General features: G+C 48.3%; 1 protein-coding gene across 6 annotated transcripts in view; it reads left to right on the plus strand.

Moving 5' to 3' along the window:
• The window catches only part of SYCP2L (synaptonemal complex protein 2 like), a 905,846-nt gene that overhangs the window by 529,030 nt on the left and 355,143 nt on the right, over nt 1–21,673 (plus strand). For all 6 annotated transcript variants that reach the window (XM_063923155.1, XM_063923158.1, XM_063923156.1 and 3 more), the window contains one exon: nt 6,725–6,773. In XM_063923155.1, coding sequence (XP_063779225.1) covers nt 6,725–6,773 — 49 coding nt within the window. The remainder of the gene's footprint in view (nt 1–6,724; nt 6,774–21,673) is intronic.

Genomic DNA, 21,673 nt, shown 5'->3' on the forward strand with positions numbered 1-21,673 from the left:
CTTTCAGTGCAGTATAAATTAACAAGCAATCACGAGTTCAAATGCTTTTTCATAGTTCACTTTACGGGCGTGCTATACGATGTCAACAGTCAGAATGTCGATAGTGAAATTATCAGCCTAGCCCTAATTGCAGCCTGACGCCCATCCTAATTGCGGCCTAACGCTAACTTCATGTTCTGATAATCTCACTGTCCGTGTCAACATGATGCATGTTAACATTCTAAATGTTGCCATGGTGCATGCATGCGTACCCACTTTTCTCAGTAGTAGGATGGATTGACATAGGCAAAGGATCTCTTTGGAACATTGGGCTAGATTTATCAAAGGTGGAGAGAGAGAAAGTACCAAACAATCCACTCCTGTCATTTTTAAAGGCTATGGGGTATATTCATGAAGCAATAAAGAGTGGATAAGTGAGCCTGTGGAGAAGTTGCCCATGACAACCAATCAGCTGCTCCTTACAATTGTTTAGTATGCAAATTATAAATGTTACTTCAATATTGATTGGTTGCCATGGGCAACTTCTCCTCTGGCTCACTTTTCCACACCTTTCACTGCTTCATGAATAGACCCCTTAATGGTCAGGAACTGATTGGTACATACTTTCTCTCTCCAGGCTTGGATAAATCTAGCCCATAGTTGCGGACTACCTCATTTGCAGTGGTGTTGCCAGGGTTTTCATGATTGGTCATAGTATATTTCTCTAATGTCCTAGAGGATGCTGGGGTCCATTTAGTACCATGGGGTATAGACAGGTCCGCAGGAGCCTTCGGCACTTTAAGACATTTTTACAGTGTGAACTGGCTCCTCCCTCTATGCCCCTCCTCCAGACCTCACTTTAGAAAATGTGCCCGTGAGACTGGGCGCACGCTAGTGGAGCTCTACAAAGTTCTACTGGAAAAGACTTTATTAGGTTTTTTATTTTACAGGGAAGCTGCTGGCAACAGCTTCCCTGTTTCGTGGGACTTAGGGGAGGAAGTAGGAACCAACTTCTCATTTAAGTTTCATGGCTCTGCTTCCGCTGACAGGACACCATTAGCTCCTGAGGGGTACTGAACATAGCCCAAGCCTGGCTAGCGCTCACTCCCACAGCACTGCCGCCACCCCCTAACACAGGCAGAAGTCAGAAGAGTGGTGAGTATATCACCGGAGACCTACAAGAGCTGGGCTCTCCGGTCATCATTGACGGCAAAAAGGTACAGCGCAACACAGCCCTTTACAACAGGGCGTGGGGAGGGGGGGGGAGGGTGCCCTGAGCTGCATGGAAAATCCTTACTCTCACTGCAAAATGGTAAATACATGTATAGCCTCTGATTTACAAACCCCAGCCAGTATAAAAAACATTGCTGAGGCAGGATCGCGCCATTACAGGGGGCGGGGCATCTCCTCAGACTTGCCAGACACTCACTAGGCGCCATTTTCTCCTGCACACAGAGAGAAGCTGACAGATGGTGTTTCCTCCTCATAACAACGCTGAAACAAGTACCAGGGTGTTATAGAGAGGAGGGGGAGGGGGGGGGGGGAGTTTTTTATTACATTAGGTGAGCGTGCCTAATATTGAAATAAAGCGCTGAAGGTTTTGTATAATAAATATACATATACAATTCTCTTCATATAGGACATAGTGTGTGAGCTGGCAAATCTCTCTGCGTTTCTCTGACAGATTTTAGTGTGGGTCTGTCACCGATAGCTCCCCTGTGTGATTGTGGTGTGAAAGTGCACGTTTGTGATATGTCAGACAATGGAGAGAGCTCTTTCCCTGAGGAAGCCATTTTAGATATGCAGGAGTTTAAGGTGGTGGCCCTTCCCTCACAGAAGGAGCCAGAGTGGGTGAGGAAATTACAAAGTAATATGTCAAAGCTTTCTTGAAAATTCTCTGAGTCAGAACAAAAGACAAAATACTGGAGAAAGTTAGTGGAGGATGTACTATCTGCTGATCCCTCCACGTCGTCCACACGGGACCCCTCAAGTTCCCAAAAGAGGTCACTTGCGCAGATTATGCAAGGTGACAGAGACACAGATTCCGACACAGGTGTCGACACTGGGGATTTGAGAGGGGTGGACTCCATGGTAGCAAAAAGCATTCAATGTATGATAATTGCTATTAGGGAGCTGTTAGAAATTACAGAAACAACACCTGAACCTGAGGAAAAGGCTTATTTTAATTCTAAATAAGAAATTGAATACATTCTTTGAAAAATCCTGGTCTAACCCAGAAAAGAAATGTCATATTCCTAGAAGAATACGTGTAGCTTACCCCTTTCCTGAAGAAGACAGGAAAAGATGGGAGTCACCACCCATGGTAGACACCTCAGTTTCTATATTGTCTAAGAAAATCATTTTACCTGCCCCAGGGTCGGCTTCATTAAAGGAGCCTGCTCACCGTAACTTAGAGACAACCTTAAAATCCCTTTATATGGCTACCGGAACGTTACTCAGGCCCACCATTGCTTGTGCATGGGTCGGTAACGCTATTGAAAAATGGTCAGACAACTTGCTAGCAAATATAGACACAGTTGATAAGGATGATTTGGTCTTAACTCTCGGTCACATAAAGGATTCTGCAGGATACTTGGTGGAAGCTATGAAGGATATTGGTTTATTAGGATCAAAATCCTCAGCTATGGCGATTTCAGCTCGCAGAGCACTGTGGATTCGCCAATGGAATACAGATGCAGAATCAAAAAGGAATATGGAAGCGCTCCCCAACAAGGGCGAGGCGCTATTTGGGGACCAGCTGGATGCCATGATTTCAACGACTACCTCAGGTAAATCAGCATTTCTTCCTTATGCAGCGGCACCTGCAAAGAAAGCATATCATTCGCATCCGATGCAGTCCTTTCGGCCCAACAAACACAAAAAAGCCAAAGGTACCCCCTTCTTCGCAGGAAGAGTGCGGGGAAGAGGTAGGAAACCTACAACAGCATCAGGATCGCAGGAGCAGAAGTCAGCCGCTGCGTCTGCTAAAACCACAGCATGATGCTGGGGCTCCCCTGCGGGAGTCTGCTCAGGTGGGGGCGCGTCTAAAACTCTTCAGTCAGATCTGGGTACAATCAGATCTGAATCCTTGGATACTTCAAATAGTATCCCAAGGTTACAAGTTACAGTTTCAAGATCTCCCCCCATGCCTATTTTTCAAATCAGCCTTACCAGTTTCTTTTCAAGACAGAAGAAATATAACGGAAGCAATACAGAAATTATGTCAGGACGAGGTAATTACCTTAGTCCCTTGGCTACAACAGGAAAAGGGATTTTATTCAAGCCTGTTTGTGGAACCGAAGCCGGATGGCTCGGTCCGACCGATTTTAAACCTAAAATCGTTGAATCTTTACCTAAAAAGGTTCAAATTCAAGATGGAGTCCCTGAGAGCAGCAATCTCCAGCTTGGAGGAGAAGGAATTTATGATGTCGGTGGACATCAAGGATGCTTACTTGCATGTTCCCATTTACCCTCCACATCAAGCATATCTGAGGTTTGCGTTTCAGGACTGCCACTACCAGTACCAGACATTGCCATTTGGGCTCTCCACAGCACAAAGTGTATTCACCAGATGATGGCAGAGATGATGTTTCTCCTTCGCAAGAAAGTAGTCAACATACAGTAATACCTTATCTGGACGATCTCCTGATAAAAGCAAGACCCAGGGAGAAGTTAGTGCAGAACATTGCAGTATCTCTGACGGTGCTTCAACAGCACGGTTGGATCATAAACTTTCCAAAATCACAGTTGGAACCGACGATGAGATTATAATTTCTGGGAATGATACTGGACACCGAGGTACAGAAAGTATTTCTACCGGTGGAAAAGGCTCTGGAAATCCAGAAGATGGTCAAACAAATTTTGAAACCAGCACGTGTGTCGATTCATCAGTACATCCGCCTGCTGGGGAAGATGGTTGCAGCCTACGAGGCTCTACAGTATGGCTGATTCCATGCCAGGGTGTTCCAGTGGGATCTACTGGACAAGTGGTCCGGATCGCATCTACACATGCACCAGAGGTTACTCCTGTCGACAAAAGCCAGAGTCTCGCTCCTGTGGTGGCTATTCAGTTCTCACCTCCTAGAGGGACGCAGGTTCGGGATCCAAGCCTGGATCCTAGTGACCACGGATGCAAGTCTCCAAGGTTGGGGAGCAGTTACGCAAGGGGAAAGCTTCCAAGGAAGATTGTCAAGTCAAGAAACACTTCTTCACATAAACATACTGGAGCTGAGAGCTGTATACAACAGCCTTCTACAAGCTGCGCATCTTCAAGATCGTCCCACACAGATCCAGTCAGACAATGTAACAGCAGAGGCTTACATATACCGTCAGGGCCGAACGAAAAGCAGAGCGGCAATGGCAGAGGTGAGAAAAATACTTCTCTGGGCAGAAAGACATGCATGAGATCTGTCAGCAATCTTCATTCCAGGAGTAGACAACTGGGAAGCGGACTTCCTCAGCAGACACGATCTCCATCCAGGAGAATGGGGACCCCACCAAGAAGTCTTTGCAGAGGAAGCAAGTCGTTGGGGCGTTCCTCAAGTAGACATGATGGCATCTCGTCTCAACAAGAAGCTTCAGAAATATTGTTCCAGGTCGAGAGACCCACAAGCAATAGCAGCGGATGCATTGGTGACCCAGTGGGAGTTCCAGTTGGTGTATGTGTTACCTCCACTTCCACTAATACCAAAAATTCTCAAGATCATAAGAAGAGAAAATGTTTGGGTGATCCTCATTGTCCCAGACTGGCCAAGGAGTGCTTGGTATCCAGATCTTCAAGGTGTTACTGATAGAAGATCCTCGGCCTCCTCCTCTTCGCGAGGACCTGCTTCAGCAGGGGCCGGTTGTTTATCAAGACTTACCGCGGCTACATTTGACGGCATAGCTGTTGAGCGCCAGATCCTAGCCTGAAAGGGTATTCCGCACAAAGTCATTCCCACACTTATTCATGCCAGGAAAGAAGGAACTACTAGATATTACCATCGTATTTGGAGAAAATATATATCTTGGTGTGAATCCAAGAATTCTCCAAAGGTGGAGTTTCAATTAGGACGTCTTTTCCTATTTCCACAGGCTGGTGTGGATGCAGGCATAAGATTGGAATCTATCAAGGTCCAAATTTCGGCCTTGTCCATTTTCTTTCAGAAACAGTTGGCTTCCCTTCCTGAGGTTCAAACGTTCGTGAAGGGGGTTCTGCGCATCCAACCACCATTTGTGCCTCCTACGGCACCAGGGGATCTTAACATGGTGTTGCAGTTCCTTCAATCGGATTGGTTTGAACCTCTGCATGAGGTTGAGTTAAAGTTTCTCACTTGGAAAGTGGTCATGCTGTTGGCCTTGGCATCAGCAAGACGGGTGTATGAGTTAGGGGCCTTGTCTCACAAGAGCCCTTAATTGATCTTTCATGAAAATACGACTGAACTAAGAACGCGTCGGCAATTTCTTCCAAAGTTTGTGTCTTCTTTCCATATGAACCAACCTATTGTGGTGCCAGTGGCTACTGACACCTCACCTGTTTCAAAGTCCTTGGATGTGGTAAAATCTTTGAAGACTTATGTCACAAGAACAGCTCGTATAAGGAAAACAGAAGCATTGTTTATACTGTATGATCCCAACAAGATTGGGTGTCCTGCTTCTAAGCAGACGATCTCTCGCTGGATCAGATGTACGATTCAGCATGTTCATTTCACGGCAGGATTGCCGATACCGAGTTCGGTAAAGACCCACTCTACGAGGAAAGTGGGTTTATCCTGGACAACTGCCCGAGGTGTCTCGGCTTTACAGCTTTGCCGAGCAGCTACTTGGTCAGGGACAAACACATTTGCTAAGTTTTACAAGTTTTACACCTTGGCTGCTGACAACCTTAAATTTGGTCAATCAGTTCTGCAGGAATATCCGCACTCTCCCGCCCGTACTGGGAGCTTTGGTACATCCCCATGGTACTAAATGGACCCCAGCATCCTCTAGGACATTACAGAAAATAAGATTTTAATATACCTACCGGTAAATCCTTTTCTCGTAATCCGTAGAGGATGCTGGGCGTCTGCATTATATTTTTTCTTCTTACACAAGTTATCACGTGTTAAGTTGTTATTCAGCAGTTGCTGTAAAGTTATTCATGCTCGTTGGCATGTTTTGAGTTGTATGCCTTGTTGTGCGGCATGGTTGAATGGTGTGAGCTGGTGTGAATCTCGCCACTAGCTTAAAGTAAATCCTTCTCTTGAAGTTTGTCCGTCTCCTCGGGCACATTTCCTATACTGAGGTCTGGAAGAGGGGCATAGAGGACGGAGCCAGTTCACACTGTAAAAAAGTCTTAAAGTGCCGGTATCCTGCTGACCCGTCTATACCCCATGGTACTAAATGGACCCCAGCATTCTCTACGGACTACGAGAAAAGGATTTACCGGTTGGTATATTAAAATCTTATTTTTCCATTTTCTTAAATTTTTACAATACAGTTTCTTATTTTGTATGTCCTGTATTAATAAATACATACTGATACTTCACACTTCACAATTGATGATTCCAGTAAATATAAATTATGGCTGAGTAGCTTATTACGGATATAGCTTTACCTTCAATCGTTCAGAAAAGTCAAGCAGGGCTAGTGTAGCAAAGTAACAGTGCACATCTATTATATGGCTTGAAATACCCAATTCAATTCATAGAACAGATTCTCTTGTACCTGAAATAGCATGGTTATGATTGCTGGCAAACAATTGTATTATTATTATTTTTCTTTGTAGAGTTGTCTCGTCAACTGAGCAGAACGGAATTCCAGAGCTATCTACCAAGGTTTGCACTTGTTACATGGAATTTCACAATTTCTGTCTTGTATGCAATGTATTCAGTGTATTCAATTCAATGAATTCAATTAAGTTAGTAAAACAAATTGTGAAGCCTACATCTTCCCAGCAGCTGTTTCTCTCTGCAGCCGCGGGGTGTACACAAGAAAGATAAGGAGGATTTTATTGCATTTCCCAAATGGCTGCTAATGTATGCAGCCGCAGGGTATTGCCGGGCTTCCTGATCAGCAGTGCATGCACTGGGGGAGGGAACCAAGAAGTCAGTGCCGTAACTAGGCATTTTAGCGCTGTGTGCAAGAAATGGCGTTGGCGCGGCGCGCAAAAAATATATAGGGCTGTGGCTTCATGGGGAAGGGGCGTGGTCACAAAATAATACCAATTCATACTACGGTGTACAGTAGTCTCCATTATTCAAATTACGCTGCACAGTAGCGCCACTACACCTGGTAGAGCCCCTTTTACACATTACGGCAGACAGTCCCCCATTTTTACACATTACGGCAGACAGCGTCCCCTTTTTACACATTACGGCAGACAGCGTCCCCTTTTTACACATTACGGCAGACAGCGTCCCCTTTTTACACATTACGGCAGACAGCGTCCCCTTTTTACACATTACGGCAGACAGCGTCCCCCTTTTTACACATTATGGCAGCCAGTCCCCCTTTTTACACATTACGGCAGACAGCGCCCCCATTTTTACACATTACGGCAGCCAGTCCCCCTTTTTACACATTACGGCAAACAGCGTCCCCCTTTTTACACATTACGGCAGACAGCATCCCCCTTTTTACCCATTACGCAGACAGTCCCCTTTTTTACACATTGCGGCAGACATTTTCTGACTGGTCGCATCTGATGCAAGATTGGTGCATTGTGATATAGAGCATCATGACATGTGCAAGTGTCATGGCGCAGTGAATTCAGGGACCTGCCAAAATAGTTTTCTATGGAGGGTCAGAAGCAAAAACCTGCTGCTATACAGAGAACGATATTTAATTGAATGATTAGTATTAAAGTGGAAATAGAGCAGAGATCCAGTCTGCATTAACCCCTGTAAGCGGCGGGCTGCGATTTTAATCGCACAGAAATTAGTTTAAACACGTACAAAGTTGCAGATGAAGCACAATAGTACTTTGCGTGAAAAAAGCTGCAGCTGCTGCATTGTAGCACTTCATATATAGGTTCAACCGCTTACATATATGTTCAGATGTCGCACATGGATTTGATCAATGTAATCTAACAAAGTAGTTTTGTTGCTTACAGTTTTCTCTTGCGTCCTAGAGGATGCTGGGGTCCACATTAGTACCATTGGGTATAGACTGGTCCACTAGGAGCCATTGGCACCTTAAGAGTTTGATTGTGTTGGCTGGCTCCTCCCTCTATGCCCATTCTACCAGACTCCGTTTAGAAAATGTGCCCGGAGTAGCCGGTCACAGCTAGGGGAGCTCTCCAGAGTTTCTCTAGTAAAGTTGTTTCTCATACGTCCTAGAGGATGCTGAGGTCACTTCAAGATCCATGGGGTATAGACGGGATCCGCAGGAGACATGGGCACTTTAAGACTTTCAAAGGGTGTGACCTGGCTCCTCCGTCTATGCCCCTCCTCCAGACTCCAGTTTAAAATCTGCGCCCAGTGAGACTGGATGCACTCTGAGGAGCTCTACTGAGTTTCTCTGAAAAAGACTTATGTTAGGTTTTTTATTTTCAGGGAGAACTGCTGGCAACAGTCTCCTTGCTTCGTGGGACTTAGGGGAGAGAAGTCAGACCTACTTCCGTGAGTTTCAAGGCTCTGCTTCTTTGGCTACAGGACACCATTAGCTCCTGAGGGTTTGATCACTAGGTACGCCTAGGGGCTCATTCCCAGAGCCGGCCGTCACTCCCCTTGCAGAGCCAGAAGTCAGAAGACAGGTGAGTAGAAGAAGCAAAGAAGACTTCAGTGATGGCTTCTGAGGTACCGCACAGCGATCGCATGCTGCGCTCCATGCTCTCACACACAGAGGCACTACAGGGCGCGGGGGGAGAGTCGCCCTGGGCAGCATATATACCTCAACATAAGACTGGCAACAGGGGACATAGGTGCCGGGGCACTGTCCTAACCCCCGCCAGTATAAAGATTTTTAACAAAAATAGCGGGACTGAAGCACGCCATTACGGGGGCGGGGCTTAGCCCTCACAGCTCACACAGCCAGCGCCATTTTCTCTTGCAGAGACGCTGGTCCTTCCTCACACTACTAAAAGTATCAGGGTGCAAAACGGGTGGGGGGGGGCACAGTAGAATTGTTGCAATATGTTTAATATAAAAGTGCTGCAGGTTTGGGGCATTCTACAGTGTTCAGAACTGTTGATTAAGCACTGAGTTATGAGCTGGCAAACTCTATCTGTCTCTCTGACATGTTTGGTACACGTGTGTCGGCATGTCTGAGGCGAAGTGCTTCCCACAAACTGCTGTGGGATTGACCCTGTCGGCACGGCCTACTCCTATTGGTACTTGATACATGTGTGTCAACATGTAGGTGGATGAATGTTTTTTCCCTAGAGAAAACTATATTAGGGACACAGACGTGGGTGGGTGGCCCTGTTGGCACCACCAATATATGACTGGGTAAAAAAATAGCAAATGTGATCAGAAAGGGCTATGTATGTATGTGTGTGTGTGTGTGTGTGTGTGTGTGTGTGTGTATATATATATTTCTCTAACGTCCTAGTGGATGCTGGGGACTCCGTCAGGACCATGGGGATTAGCGGCTCCGCAGGAGACAGGGCACAAAAATAAAGCTTTAGGATCAGGTCGTGTGCACTGGCTCCTCCCCCTATGACCCTCCTCCAAGCCTCAGTTAGGTTTTTGTGCCCGTCCGAGCAGGGTGCAATCTAAGTGGCTCTCCTAAAGAGCTGCTTAGAAAAAGTTTTTTAGGTTTTTTATTTTCAGTGAGTCCTGCTGGCAACAGGCTCACTGCATCGAGGGACTTAGGGGAGAGAAGTGAACTCACCTGCGTGCAGGATGGATTGGCTTCTTAGGCTACTGGACACCATTAGCTCCAGAGGGAGTCGGAACACAGGTCTCACCCTGGGGTTCGTCCCGGAGCCGCGCCGCCGACCCCCCTTACAGATGCCGAAGATGGAAGAGGTCCAGAAGCAGGCGGCAGAAGACTTTTCAGTCTTCCTGAGGTAGCGCACAGCACTGCAGCTGTGCGCCATTGTTGTCAGCACACTTCACACAGCGGTCACGGAGGGTGCAGGGCGTTGGGGGGGCGCCCTGGGCAGCAATGTATTATACCTTTTTATGGCTAAAAATACATCACATATAGCCCTTTGAGGCTATATGGATGTATTTAACCCCTGCCAGATCTCACAGATTCTGGAGAAGAGCCCGCCGAAATAGGGGGCGGGGCTTATTCTCCTCAGCACACAGCGCCATTTTCCTGCTCAGCTCCGCTGTGAGGAAGGCTCCCAGGACTCTCCCCTGCACTGCACTACAGAAACAGGGTAAAACAGAGAGGGGGGCACTTTTTTGGCGATATAAATATATTTAAGCTGCTATAAGGATACAACACTTATATAGGGTTGTTCCCATATATATTATAGCGCTTGGGTGTGTGCTGGCAAACTCTCCCTCTGTCTCCCCAAAGGGCTAGTGGGGTCCTGTCTTCAATAGAGCATTCCCGGTGTGTCTGCTGTGTGTCGGTACGTGTGTGTCGACATGTATGAGGACGATATTGGTGTGGAGGCGGAGCAATTGCCGGTAATGGTGATGTCACCCCCTAGGGAGTCGACACCGGAATGGATGGCTTTGTTTATGGAATTACGTGATAATGTCAGCACATTACTAAAATCAGTTGACGACATGAGACGGCCGTCAAACCAGTTGGTACCTGCCCAGGTGTCTCAGACACCGTCAGGGGCTGTAAAACGCCCTTTACCTCAGTCGGTCGATACAGACACGGAAACTGAATCTAGTGTCGACGGTGAAGAAACAAACGTATTTTCCAGTAGGGCCACACGTTATATGATCACGGCAATGAAGGAGACTTTGCATATCTCTGATACTACAAGTACCACAAAAAGGGGTATTATGTGGGGGGTGAAAAAACTACCTGTAGTTTTTCCTGAATCAGAGGAATTGAATGATGTATGTGATGAAGCGTGGGTTAACCCAGATAGAAAAGGGCTAATTTCAAAAAAGTTATTGGCATTATACCCTTTCCCGCCAGAGGTTAGGGCGCGCTGGGAAACACCCCCTAGGGTGGATAAGGCGCTCACACGCTTATCAAAACAAGTGGCGTTACCGTCCCCTGATACGGCCGCCCTCAAGGATCCAGCTGATAGGAGGCTGGAAACTACCCTAAAAAGTATATACACACATACTGGTGTTATACTGCGACCAGCCATCGCCTCAGCCTGGATGTGCAGTGCTGGGGTGGTCTGGTCGGATTCCCTGACTGAAAATATTGATACCCTGGATAGGGACAGTATTTTACAGACTTTAGAGCTATTAAAGGATGCTTTTCTTTATATGCGAGATGCTCAGAGGGATATTTGCACTCTGGCATCGAGAGTAAGTGCGATGTCCATATCTGCCATAAGAAGTTTATGGACACGACAGTGGTCAGGTGATGCGGATTCCAAACGGCATATGGAAGTATTGCCGTATAAAGGGGAGGAATTATTTGGCGTCGGTCTATCGGATCTGGTGGCCACGGCAACGGCCGGGAAATCCACCTTTTTACCTCAGACCCCCTCCCAACAGAAAAAGACACCGTCTTTTCAGCCGCAGTCCTTTCGGTCCTATAAGAACAAGCGGGCAAAAGGACAGTCATATCTGCCCCGAGGCAGAGGAAAGGGTAAGAGAGGGCAGCAAGCAGCTCCTTCCCAGGAACAGAAGCCCTCCGCGGGTTCTGCAAAGCCCTCAGCATGACGCTGGGGCTTTACAAGCGGACTCAGAAACGGTGGGGGGTCGACTCAAGAATTTCAGCGCGCAGTGGGCTTGCTCACAGGTGGACCCCTGGATATTGCAGATAATATCTCAGGGTTACAGGTTGGAATTCGAGAAGTCTCCCCCTCGCCGGTTCCTAAAGTCTGCTCTGCCAACGTCTCCCTCAGACAGGGCGACGGTATTGGAAGCCATTCACAAGCTGTATTCTCAGCAGGTGATAGTCAAGGTACCCCTCCTACAACAGGGAAAGGGGTATTATTCCACACTATTTGTGGTACCGAAGCCGGACGGCTCGGTAAGACCTATTCTAAATCTGAAATCTTTGAACCTGTACATACAATAATTCAAGTTCAAGATGGAGTCACTCAGAGCAGTGATAGCGAATCTGGAAGAAGGGGACTTTATGGTGTCCCTGGACATCAAGGATGCTTACCTGCATGTCCCAATTTGCCCTTCACATCAAGGGTACCTCAGGTTCGTGGTGCAAAACTGTCATTATCAGTTTCAGACGCTGCCGTTTGGATTGTCCACGGCACCTCGGGTCTTTACCAAGGTAATGGCCGAAATGATGTTTCTTCTACGAAGAAAAGGCGTATTAATTATCCCTTACTTGGACGATCTCCTGATAAGGGCAAGGTCCAGAGAACAGCTGGAGGACGGAGTAGCACTAACCCAAGTAGTGCTGCAACAACACGGGTGGATTCTGAATTTCCCAAAATCTCAGTTGACCCCGACAACACGTCTGCTGTTCCTGGGAATGATTCTGGACACGGTTCAGAAAAAGGTGTTTCTTCCGGAGGAGAAAGCCAGGGAGTTATCCGAACTTGTCAGGAACCTCCTAAAACCAGGAAAAGTGTCTGTGCATCAATGCACAAGAGTCCTGGGAAAGATGGTGGCTTCTTACGAAGCAATCCCATTCGGCAGATTCCACGCACGAACTTTTCAGTGGGATCTGCTGGACAAATGGTCCGGATCGCATCTGCAGATGCATCAGCGGATAACCTTATCGCCACGGACAAGGGTGTCTCTTCTGTGGTGGTTACAGAGTGCTCATCTGTTAGAAGGACGCAGATTCGGCATACAGGACTGGGTCCTGGTGACCACGGATGCCAGTCTGAGAGGCTGGGGAGCGGTCACACAGGGAAGAAACTTCCAGGGAGTATGGTCAAGCCTGGAGATGTCTCTTCACATAAATATACTGGAGCTAAGAGCGATTTACAATGCTCTAAGCCTGGCAAAACCCCTGCTTCAGGGTCGGCCGGTGTTGATCCAGTCGGACAACATCACGGCAGTCGCCCACGTAAACAGACAGGGCGGCACAAGAAGCAGGAGAGCAATGGCAGAAGCTGCAAGGATTCTTCGCTGGGCGGAAGATCATGTGATAGCACTGTCAGCAGTGTTCATTCCGGGAGTGGACAACTGGGAAGCAGACTTCCTCAGCAGACACGATCTACACCCGGGAGAGTGGGGACTTCATCCAGAAGTCTTCCACATGATTGTGAACCGTTGGGAAAAACCAAAGGTGGATATAATGGCGTCTCGCCTCAACAAAAAACTGGACAGGTATTGCGCCAGGTCAAGAGACCCTCAGGCAATAGCTGTGGACGCTCTGGTAACACCGTGGGTGGTCCAGTCAGTGTATGTGTTTCCTCCTCTGCCTCTCATACCCAAAGTACTGAGAATTATACGGCGAAGGGGAGTAAGAACGATACTCGTGGCTCCGGATTGGCCAAGAAGAACTTGGTACCCGGAACTTCAGGAGATGCTCACGGAAAATCCGTGGCCTCTACCTCTAAGACGGGACCTGATTCAGCAGGGACCGTGTCTATTCCAAGACTTACCGCGGCTGCGTTTGACGGCGTGGCGGTTGAACGCCGAATTCTAAAGGAAAAAGGCATTCCGGAAGAGGTCATCCCTACACTGGTTAAAGCCAGGAAGGAGGTGACTGCACAACATTATCACCGCATTTGGAGAAAATATGTTGCGTGGTGCGAGGCCAGGAAGGCCCCCACGGAGGAATTTCAATTGGGTCGATTCCTACATTTCCTGCAAACAGGATTGTCTATGGGCCTCAAGTTGGGGTCCATTAAGGTTCAAATTTCGGCCCTGTCGATTTTCTTCCAGAAAGAATTGGCTTCAGTTCCTGAAGTCCAGACTTTTGTAAAAGGAGTACTACATATACAGCCCCCGATTGTGCCCCCAGTGGCTCCGTGGGACCTTAATGTAGTTTTGGATTTTCTCAAATCACATTGGTTTGAGCCACTCAAATCGGCGGATTTGAAATATCTTACATGGAAAGTAACCATGCTACTGGCCCTGGCTTCAGCCAGGAGAGTGTCAGAATTGGCGGCTTTATCGTATAAAAGCCCATATCTGATTTTCCATTCGGACAGGGCAGAACTGAGGATGCGTCCTCATTTTCTGCCTAAGGTGGTGTCAGCGTTTCACCTGAACCAGCCTATTGTGGTGCCTGCGGCTACTAGCGATTTGGAGGATTCCAAGTTGCTGGACGTTGTCAGGGCATTGAAAATATATATTTCAAGGACGGCTGGAGTCAGAAAATCTGACTCGCTGTTTATACTGTATGCACCCAACAAGCTGGGTGCTCCTGCTTCTAAGCAGACGATTGCTCGTTGGATTTGTAGCACAATTCAACTTGCACATTCTGTGGCAGGCCTGCCACAGCCTAAATCTGTCAAGGCCCATTCCACAAGGAAGGTGGGCTCATCCTGGGCGGCTGCCCGAGGGGTCTCGGCATTACAACTCTGCCGAGCAGCTACGTGGTCGGGGGAGAACACGTTTGTAAAATTTTACAAATTTGATACCCTGGCTAAAGAGGACCTGGAGTTCTCTCATTCGGTGCTGCAGAGTCATCCGCACTCTCCCGCCCGTTTGGGAGCTTTGGTATAATCCCCATGGTCCTGACGGAGTCCCCAGCATCCACTAGGACGTTAGAGAAAATAAGATTTTACTTACCGATAAATCTATTTCTCGTAGTCCGTAGTGGATGCTGGGCGCCCATCCCAAGTGCGGATTGTCTGCAATACTTGTACATAGTTATTGTTACAAAAAAATCGGGTTGTTCTTGTTGTGAGCCGTCTGTTCAGAGGCTCCTACGTTGTCATACTGTTAACTGGGTTCAGATCACAAGTTGTACGTTGTGATTGGTGTGGCTGGTATGAGTCTTACCCGGGATTCAAAATCCTTCCTTATTGTGTACGCTCGTCCGGGCACAGTATCCTAACTGAGGCTTGGAGGAGGGTCATAGGGGGAGGAGCCAGTGCACACCACCTGATCCTAAAGCTTTATTTTTGTGCCCTGTCTCCTGCGGAGCCGCTAATCCCCATGGTCCTGACGGAGTCCCCAGCATCCACTACGGACTACGAGAAATAGATTTATCGGTAAGTAAAATCTTATTATAGTAAGGTTGCATAATTCGGTGTAATAGACACAGATGTAGAAATATCTATGGATGTCTTGTTCATAGCTATTTCTCTGACGTCCTAGTGGATGCTGGGAACTCCGTAAGGACCATGGGGAATAGACGGGCTCCGCAGGAGACTGGGCACTCTAAAGAAAGATTAGGTACTATCTGGTGTGCACTGGCTCCTCCCTCTATGCCCCTCCTCCAGACCTCAGTTAGAATCTGTGCCCGGCCAGAGCTGGGTGCTCCTAGTGGGCTCTCCTGAGCTTACTAGAAAAGAAAGTATTTATTAGGTTTTTTATTTTCAGTGAGCTTCTGCTGGCAACAGACTCACTGCTACGTGGGACTAAGGGGAGAGAAGCAAACCTACCTGCTTGTAGCTAGTTTGTGCTTCTTAGGCTACTAGACACCATTACCTCCAGAGGGTTCGAACACAGGCACCTGTCCTCGATCGTCCGTTCCCGGAGCCGCGCCGCCGTCCCCCTTGCAGAGCCAGAAGAACAGAAGCTGGAAGACGACGAAATCGGCGGCTGAAGACTCCTGTCTTCATTAAGGTAGCGCACAGCACCGCAGCTGTGCGCCATTGCTCCCAGCACACTTACACACTCCGGTCACTGTAGGGTGCAGGGCGCTGGGAGGGCGGCGCCCTGGGCTGCAATTGAGGTACCTTTGGCACAAAAACATACATATATACAGTCTAGCACTGTATATATGTAAAAAACCCCGCCATTATTTTACACTGAAAGTGGGACAGAAGCCCGCCACTGAGGGGGCGGGGCCTTCTTCCTCAGCACACCAGCGCCATTTTCCCTTCACAGCTCCGCTGGAAGCACGCTCCCCAGGCTCTCCCCTGCAGTATCCAGGTACAAGACGGGTTAAAAAGAGAGGGGGGGGGCACATAAATTTAGGCGCAAATCAATACAAACAAGCAGCTATTGGGAAAATCACTTATTAGCAGTGAAAATCCCTGTGTTATATAGCGCTGTGGTGTGTGCTGGCATACTCTCTCTCTGTCTCCCCAAAGGACTTTGTGGGGTCCTGTCCTCAGTCTGAGCATTCCCTGTGTGTGTGCGGTGTGTCGGTACGGCTGTGTCGACATGTTTGATGAGGAAGGTTACGTGGAGGCGGGGGAAGGGCAGATAAGTGTGGTATCGCCCCCGTCGGGGCCGACACCTGATTGGATGGATATGTGGAAGGTCTTAAATGACAATGTAAACTCCTTACATAAAAGGTTTGATAACGCTGCAGCCTTGGGACAGCCGGGGTCTCAGCCCGTGCCTGCCCAGGCGACTCAGAAACCGTCAGGGGCTCATAAACGCCCTCTATCTCAGAGGGTTGACACAGATGCCGACACGGAGTCCGACTCCGGTGTCGACGATGATGAGGCACATTTACAGTCTAAAATGACCAAGGCCATCCGATACATGATTATTGCAATGAAAGATGTATTACACATTTCTGAGAGTAACCCGGTTAATACCAAGAGGGTTTATATGTTTGGGGAGAAAAAGCAGCCAGTGACTTTTCCCCCATCTGATGAATTAAATGAATTGTGTGAAGAAGCGTGGAGTTCCCCTGATAAGAAATTAGTGATTTCTAAGAGGTTACTGATGGCGTACCCTTTCCCGCCAACGGACAGGTTACGTTGGGAAACATCCCCTAGGGTGGACAAGGCGCTGACACGCTTATCTAAAAAGGTGGCCCTGCCGTCTCAGGATACGGCCGCCTTAAAGGAGCCTGCGGATAGAAAGCAGGAAGCTATCCTGACGTCAGTGTATACACACTCTGGTACTCTACTGAGACCTGCTATTGCTTCAGCCTGGATGTGTAGTGCTGTAGCAGCGTGGACAGATACTCTGTTAGACGACATAGATTCCCTCGACAGAGATACTGTTTTGCTAACCCTGGACCATATCAAAGACGTCGTCTTATATATGCGAGATGCTCAGAGGGACATTTGCCTGCTGGGCTCTAGAATTAATGCTATGTCCATTTCTGCCAGGAGGGTCTTATGGACTCGGCAATGGACAGGAGATGCTGATTCTAAAAAACACATGGAGGTTTTGCCTTATAAGGGTGAGGAATTGTTTGGGGACGGTCTGTCGGACCTCGTGTCTACAGCGACAGCTGGAAAGTCCACTTTCTTGCCTCAGGTTTCCTCACAGCCTAAGAAAGCACCGTATTATCAAATGCAGTCCTTTCGTTACCAAAAAGGCAAGAGGGTCAGGGGTGCATCCTTTCTTGGCCGGGGTAGAGGTAAGAAGCTGCACCATGCAGCAAGTTCCCAGGAACAAAAGTCCTCCCCTGCTTCCACTAAGTCCACCGCATGACGTTGGGGCTCCACAGGCGGAGCCAGGTGCGGTGGGGTCGCGTCTCCGAAACTTCAGCAGCCAGTGGGTTCGTTCACAGGTGGATCTCTGGGCTATACAAATTGTATCTCAGGGATACAAGCTGGAATTCGAAGCGACTCCCCCCCGCCGTTACCTCAAATCAGCCTTGCCAGTTTCCCCCATGGAAAGGGAGGTAGTGCTGGCGGCAATTCACAAGCTGTACCTCCAGCAAGTGATTGTCAGGGTCCCCCTCCTATTCCACAATGTTTGTGGTACCGAAACCGGACGGTTCGGTGAGACCCATTCTGAATCTAAAGTCCTTGAACACTTATATAAAGAAATTCAAGTTCAAAATGGAATCGCTCAGAGCGGTTATTGCAAGCCTGGAAGAGGGGGATTTTATGGTGTCGCTGGACATCAAAGATGCTTACTTGCATGTCCCCATTTACCCACCTCACCAGGAGTACCTCAGATTTGTGGTACAGGACTGTCATTACCAGTTCCAGACGTTGCCGTTTGGCCTGTCCACGGCACCGAGAATATTTACCAAGGTAATGGCCGAAATGATGATACTCCTTCGGCAGAAGGGGAGTTATAATTATCCCGTACTTGGACGATCTCCTCATAAAGGCGAGGTCCAGGGAGCAGTTGTTGATCAGCGTAGCACTCTCTCAGGAAGTGTTACTACAGCACGGCTGGATTCTGAATGTTCCAAAGTCGCAGCTGATTCCTACGACGCGTCTGCTTTTCCTGGGCATGATTCTGGACACAGAACAGAAGAATGTGTTTCTCCCGGTGGAGAAGGTCCAGGAATTAGCATCTCTGGTCAGGGACCTCCTGAAACCAAAACAGGTATCGGTGCATCACTGCACGCGAGTCCTGGGAAAGATGGTGGCTTCATACGAAGCCATTCCCTTCGGCAGGTTCCATGCAAGGATCTTTCAGTGGGATCTGTTGGACAAGTGGTCCGGATCGCATCTTCAGATGCATCGACTGATCACCCTGTCCCCCAGGGCCAGGGTGTCTCTTCTGTGGTGGCTGCAGAGTGCTCACCTTCTCGAGGGCCGCAGGTTCGGCATACAGGACTGGGTCCTGGTGACCACGGATGCAAGCCTCCGAGGGTGGGGGGCAGTCACTCAGGGAAGAAACTTCCAAGGGCTGTGGTCAAGTCCGGAGACTTCTCTACACATAAATATACTGGAATTAAGGGCCATTTACAACGCCCTGAGTCAAGCAGAGCCCCTGCTTCGAAACCGGCCAGTGCTGATTCAGTCAGACAACATCATGGCGGTCGCCCATGTAAACCGCCAGGGCGGCACAAGAAGCAGGATGGCAATGGCGGAAGCCACAAAGATTCTTCGATGGGCGGAGAATCACGTGCAAGCACTGTCAGCAGTGTTCATTCCGGGAGTGGACAACTGGGAAGCAGACTTCCTCAGCAGACACGACCTCCACCCGGAAGAGTGGGGACTTCATCAGGAAGTCTTCCAACTGATTGCAAACCGATGGGAACTGCCACAGGTGGACATGATGGCGTCCCGCCTCAACAAAAAGCTAAAAAGATATTGCGCCAGGTCAAGGGACCCTCAGGCGATAGCTGTGGACGCCCTAGTGACACCGTGGGTGTACCAGTCGGTATATGTGTTTCCTCCTCTTCCTCTCATACCAAAAGTACTGAGAATAGTAAGAAAGAGAGGAATAAGAACAATACTCATTGTTCCGGACTGGCCAAGAAGGACTTGGTACCTGGAACTGCAAGAAATGCGCACAGAGGACCCATGGCCTCTGCCTCTCAGACAGGACTTGCTGCAACAAGGGCCATGTCTGTTCCAAGACTTACCGCGGCTGCGTTTGACGGCATGGCGGTTTAACGCCGGATACTAGCGGAAAAAGGCATTCCGGATGAAGTTATTCCTACGCTGATAAAAGCTAGGAAAGACGTGACCGCAAAACATTATCACCGTATATGGCGGAAGTATGTTGCTTGGTGTGAGGCCAGGAAGGCCCCTACGGAGGAATTCCAGCTGGGTCGATTCCTGCACTTCCTACAGTCAGGGGTGACTATGGGCCTAAAATTGGGGTCCATAAAGGTCCAGATTTCGGCCTTACCCATTTTCTTTCAAAAAGAACTGGCTTCACTGCCTGAGGTTCAGACATTTGTTAAGGGAGTGCTGCATATTCAGCCCCCTTTTGTGCCACCAGTGGCACCCTGGGATCTTAACGTTGTGTTGGATTTCCTGAAATCCCACTGGTTTGAGCCACTTAAGACCGTGGAACTAAAGTATCTCACGTGGAAAGTGGTCATGCTGTTGGCCTTAGCATCGGCTAGGCGTGTGTCGGAGTTGGCGGCTTTGTCATGTAAAAGCCCATATCTGATCTTCCATATGGACAGGGCAGAATTGAGGACTCGTCCCCAATTTCTCCCAAAGGTGGTGTCATCGTTTCATTTGAACCAACCTAGTGTGGTGCCTGCGGCTACTCGGGACTTGGAGGACTCTAAGTTGCTGGACGTAGTCAGGGCTTTGAAAATATATGTTTCCAGAACGGCTGGAGTCGGGAAGACTGACTCGCTGTTTATCCTGCATGCACCCAACAAGCTGGGTGCTCCTGCTTCAAAGCAAACTATTGCTCGCTGGATCTGTAGCACGATTCAGCAGGCTCATTCTGCGGCTGGATTGCCGCATCCAAAATCGGTAAAAGCCCATTCCACAAGGAAGGTGGGCTCTTCTTGGGCGGCTACCCGAGGGGTCTCGGCATTACAGCTTTGCCGAGCTGCTACTTGGTCGGGTTCAAACGCATTTGCAAAGTTCTACAAGTTTGATACCATGGCTGAGGAGGACCTTGTGTTTGCTCATTCGGTGCTGCAGAGTCATCCGCACTCTCCCGCCCGTTTGGGAGCTTTGGTATAATCCCCATGGTCCTTACGGAGTTCCCAGCATCCACTAGGACGTCAGAGAAAATAAAAATTTACTCACCGGTAATTCTATTTCTCGTAGTCCGTAGTGGATGCTGGGCGCCCGTCCCAAGTGCGGACTCTATGCAATACGTGTATATAGTTATTGCTTAACTAAGGGTTATTGTTATGAGCCATCCGTTGAGTGAGGCTCAGTTGTTGTTCATACTGTTAACTGGGTAAGGTTATCACAAGTTGTACGGTGTGATTGGTGTGGCTGGTATGAGTCTTACCCTGGATTCAAAATTTCCTTTCCTTGTAATGTCAGCTCTTCCGGGCACAGTTTCCCTAACTGAAGTCTGGAGGAGGGGCATAGAGGGAGGAGCCAGTGCACACCAGATAGTACCTAATCTTTCTTTATTCTTTCTTTATTCCCCATGGTCCTTACGGAGTTCCCAGCATCCACTACGGACTACGAGAAATAGAATTACCGGTGAGTAAATTCTTATTTTTTCCCTCAGACCCCTCTGGGTCGCAAACAGGTTATTTTGCCCAGTTACTACTCCCTGATACCGACACAGATGCTAATTCCTATGTCAACCATAATGTTTCCTGATGAGATCCGGAAAAAAAAGAAGAAAAAAAGAGCATTTAGTACATGATTAGTGCATAATAAGGACGTATTAACGTCACTGTGGACCCTGCTGTTCCGAACAAAGGGGTCTGTGTGTGTATATATGTGTGTGTATATATATATATATATATATATATATATGTATAATAATGCTGAAGTAACATTCTTCATTCTCATGTTCTGAACGCTCTGTTTGAGAAAGTCTGGGTCAGCCCTGACGAGATGGTTTCAAATCCTCAAGAGAATTCCGATTGTTTATTCTTTTCCCGCCGCTGATAGAATAAAGTGGGTGTCACCCCCTGTTCTGCACGGGGCCCTGTCACAAAGCCAGCGGATCATATGTAGGAAGCTACGTTATATTATAGTTATATGTCCACGCGTTCGTCAGTTAGACCTGCTAATACCTGCGCATGGGGGAGTAGTAGTATTCAAAAATGGTCGGTTGCCTGGTCATCCGTTAGAGATACCCTGGGGAGAGATGGGATACTCCTTACGTTGGGTCATATCAAGGACGCTGCAGCATGCTTTCGTGTGACTGCAAGGGATAGAGGACTCTTGGGTTCTCGCCCAACGGAATGCTGAGGCTGATTCCGAGAAGATATGGTGTCTCTTCCCGATGAAGGTGAAGCCTGGTTTGGTGACGGCCTAGTTAATTTGATCTCGGCAGATGCCCCTGGT

This window comes from Pseudophryne corroboree, chromosome 5 (genome assembly GCF_028390025.1).
Source record: "Pseudophryne corroboree isolate aPseCor3 chromosome 5, aPseCor3.hap2, whole genome shotgun sequence".
Classification (NCBI taxonomy): domain Eukaryota; kingdom Metazoa; phylum Chordata; class Amphibia; order Anura; family Myobatrachidae; genus Pseudophryne; species Pseudophryne corroboree.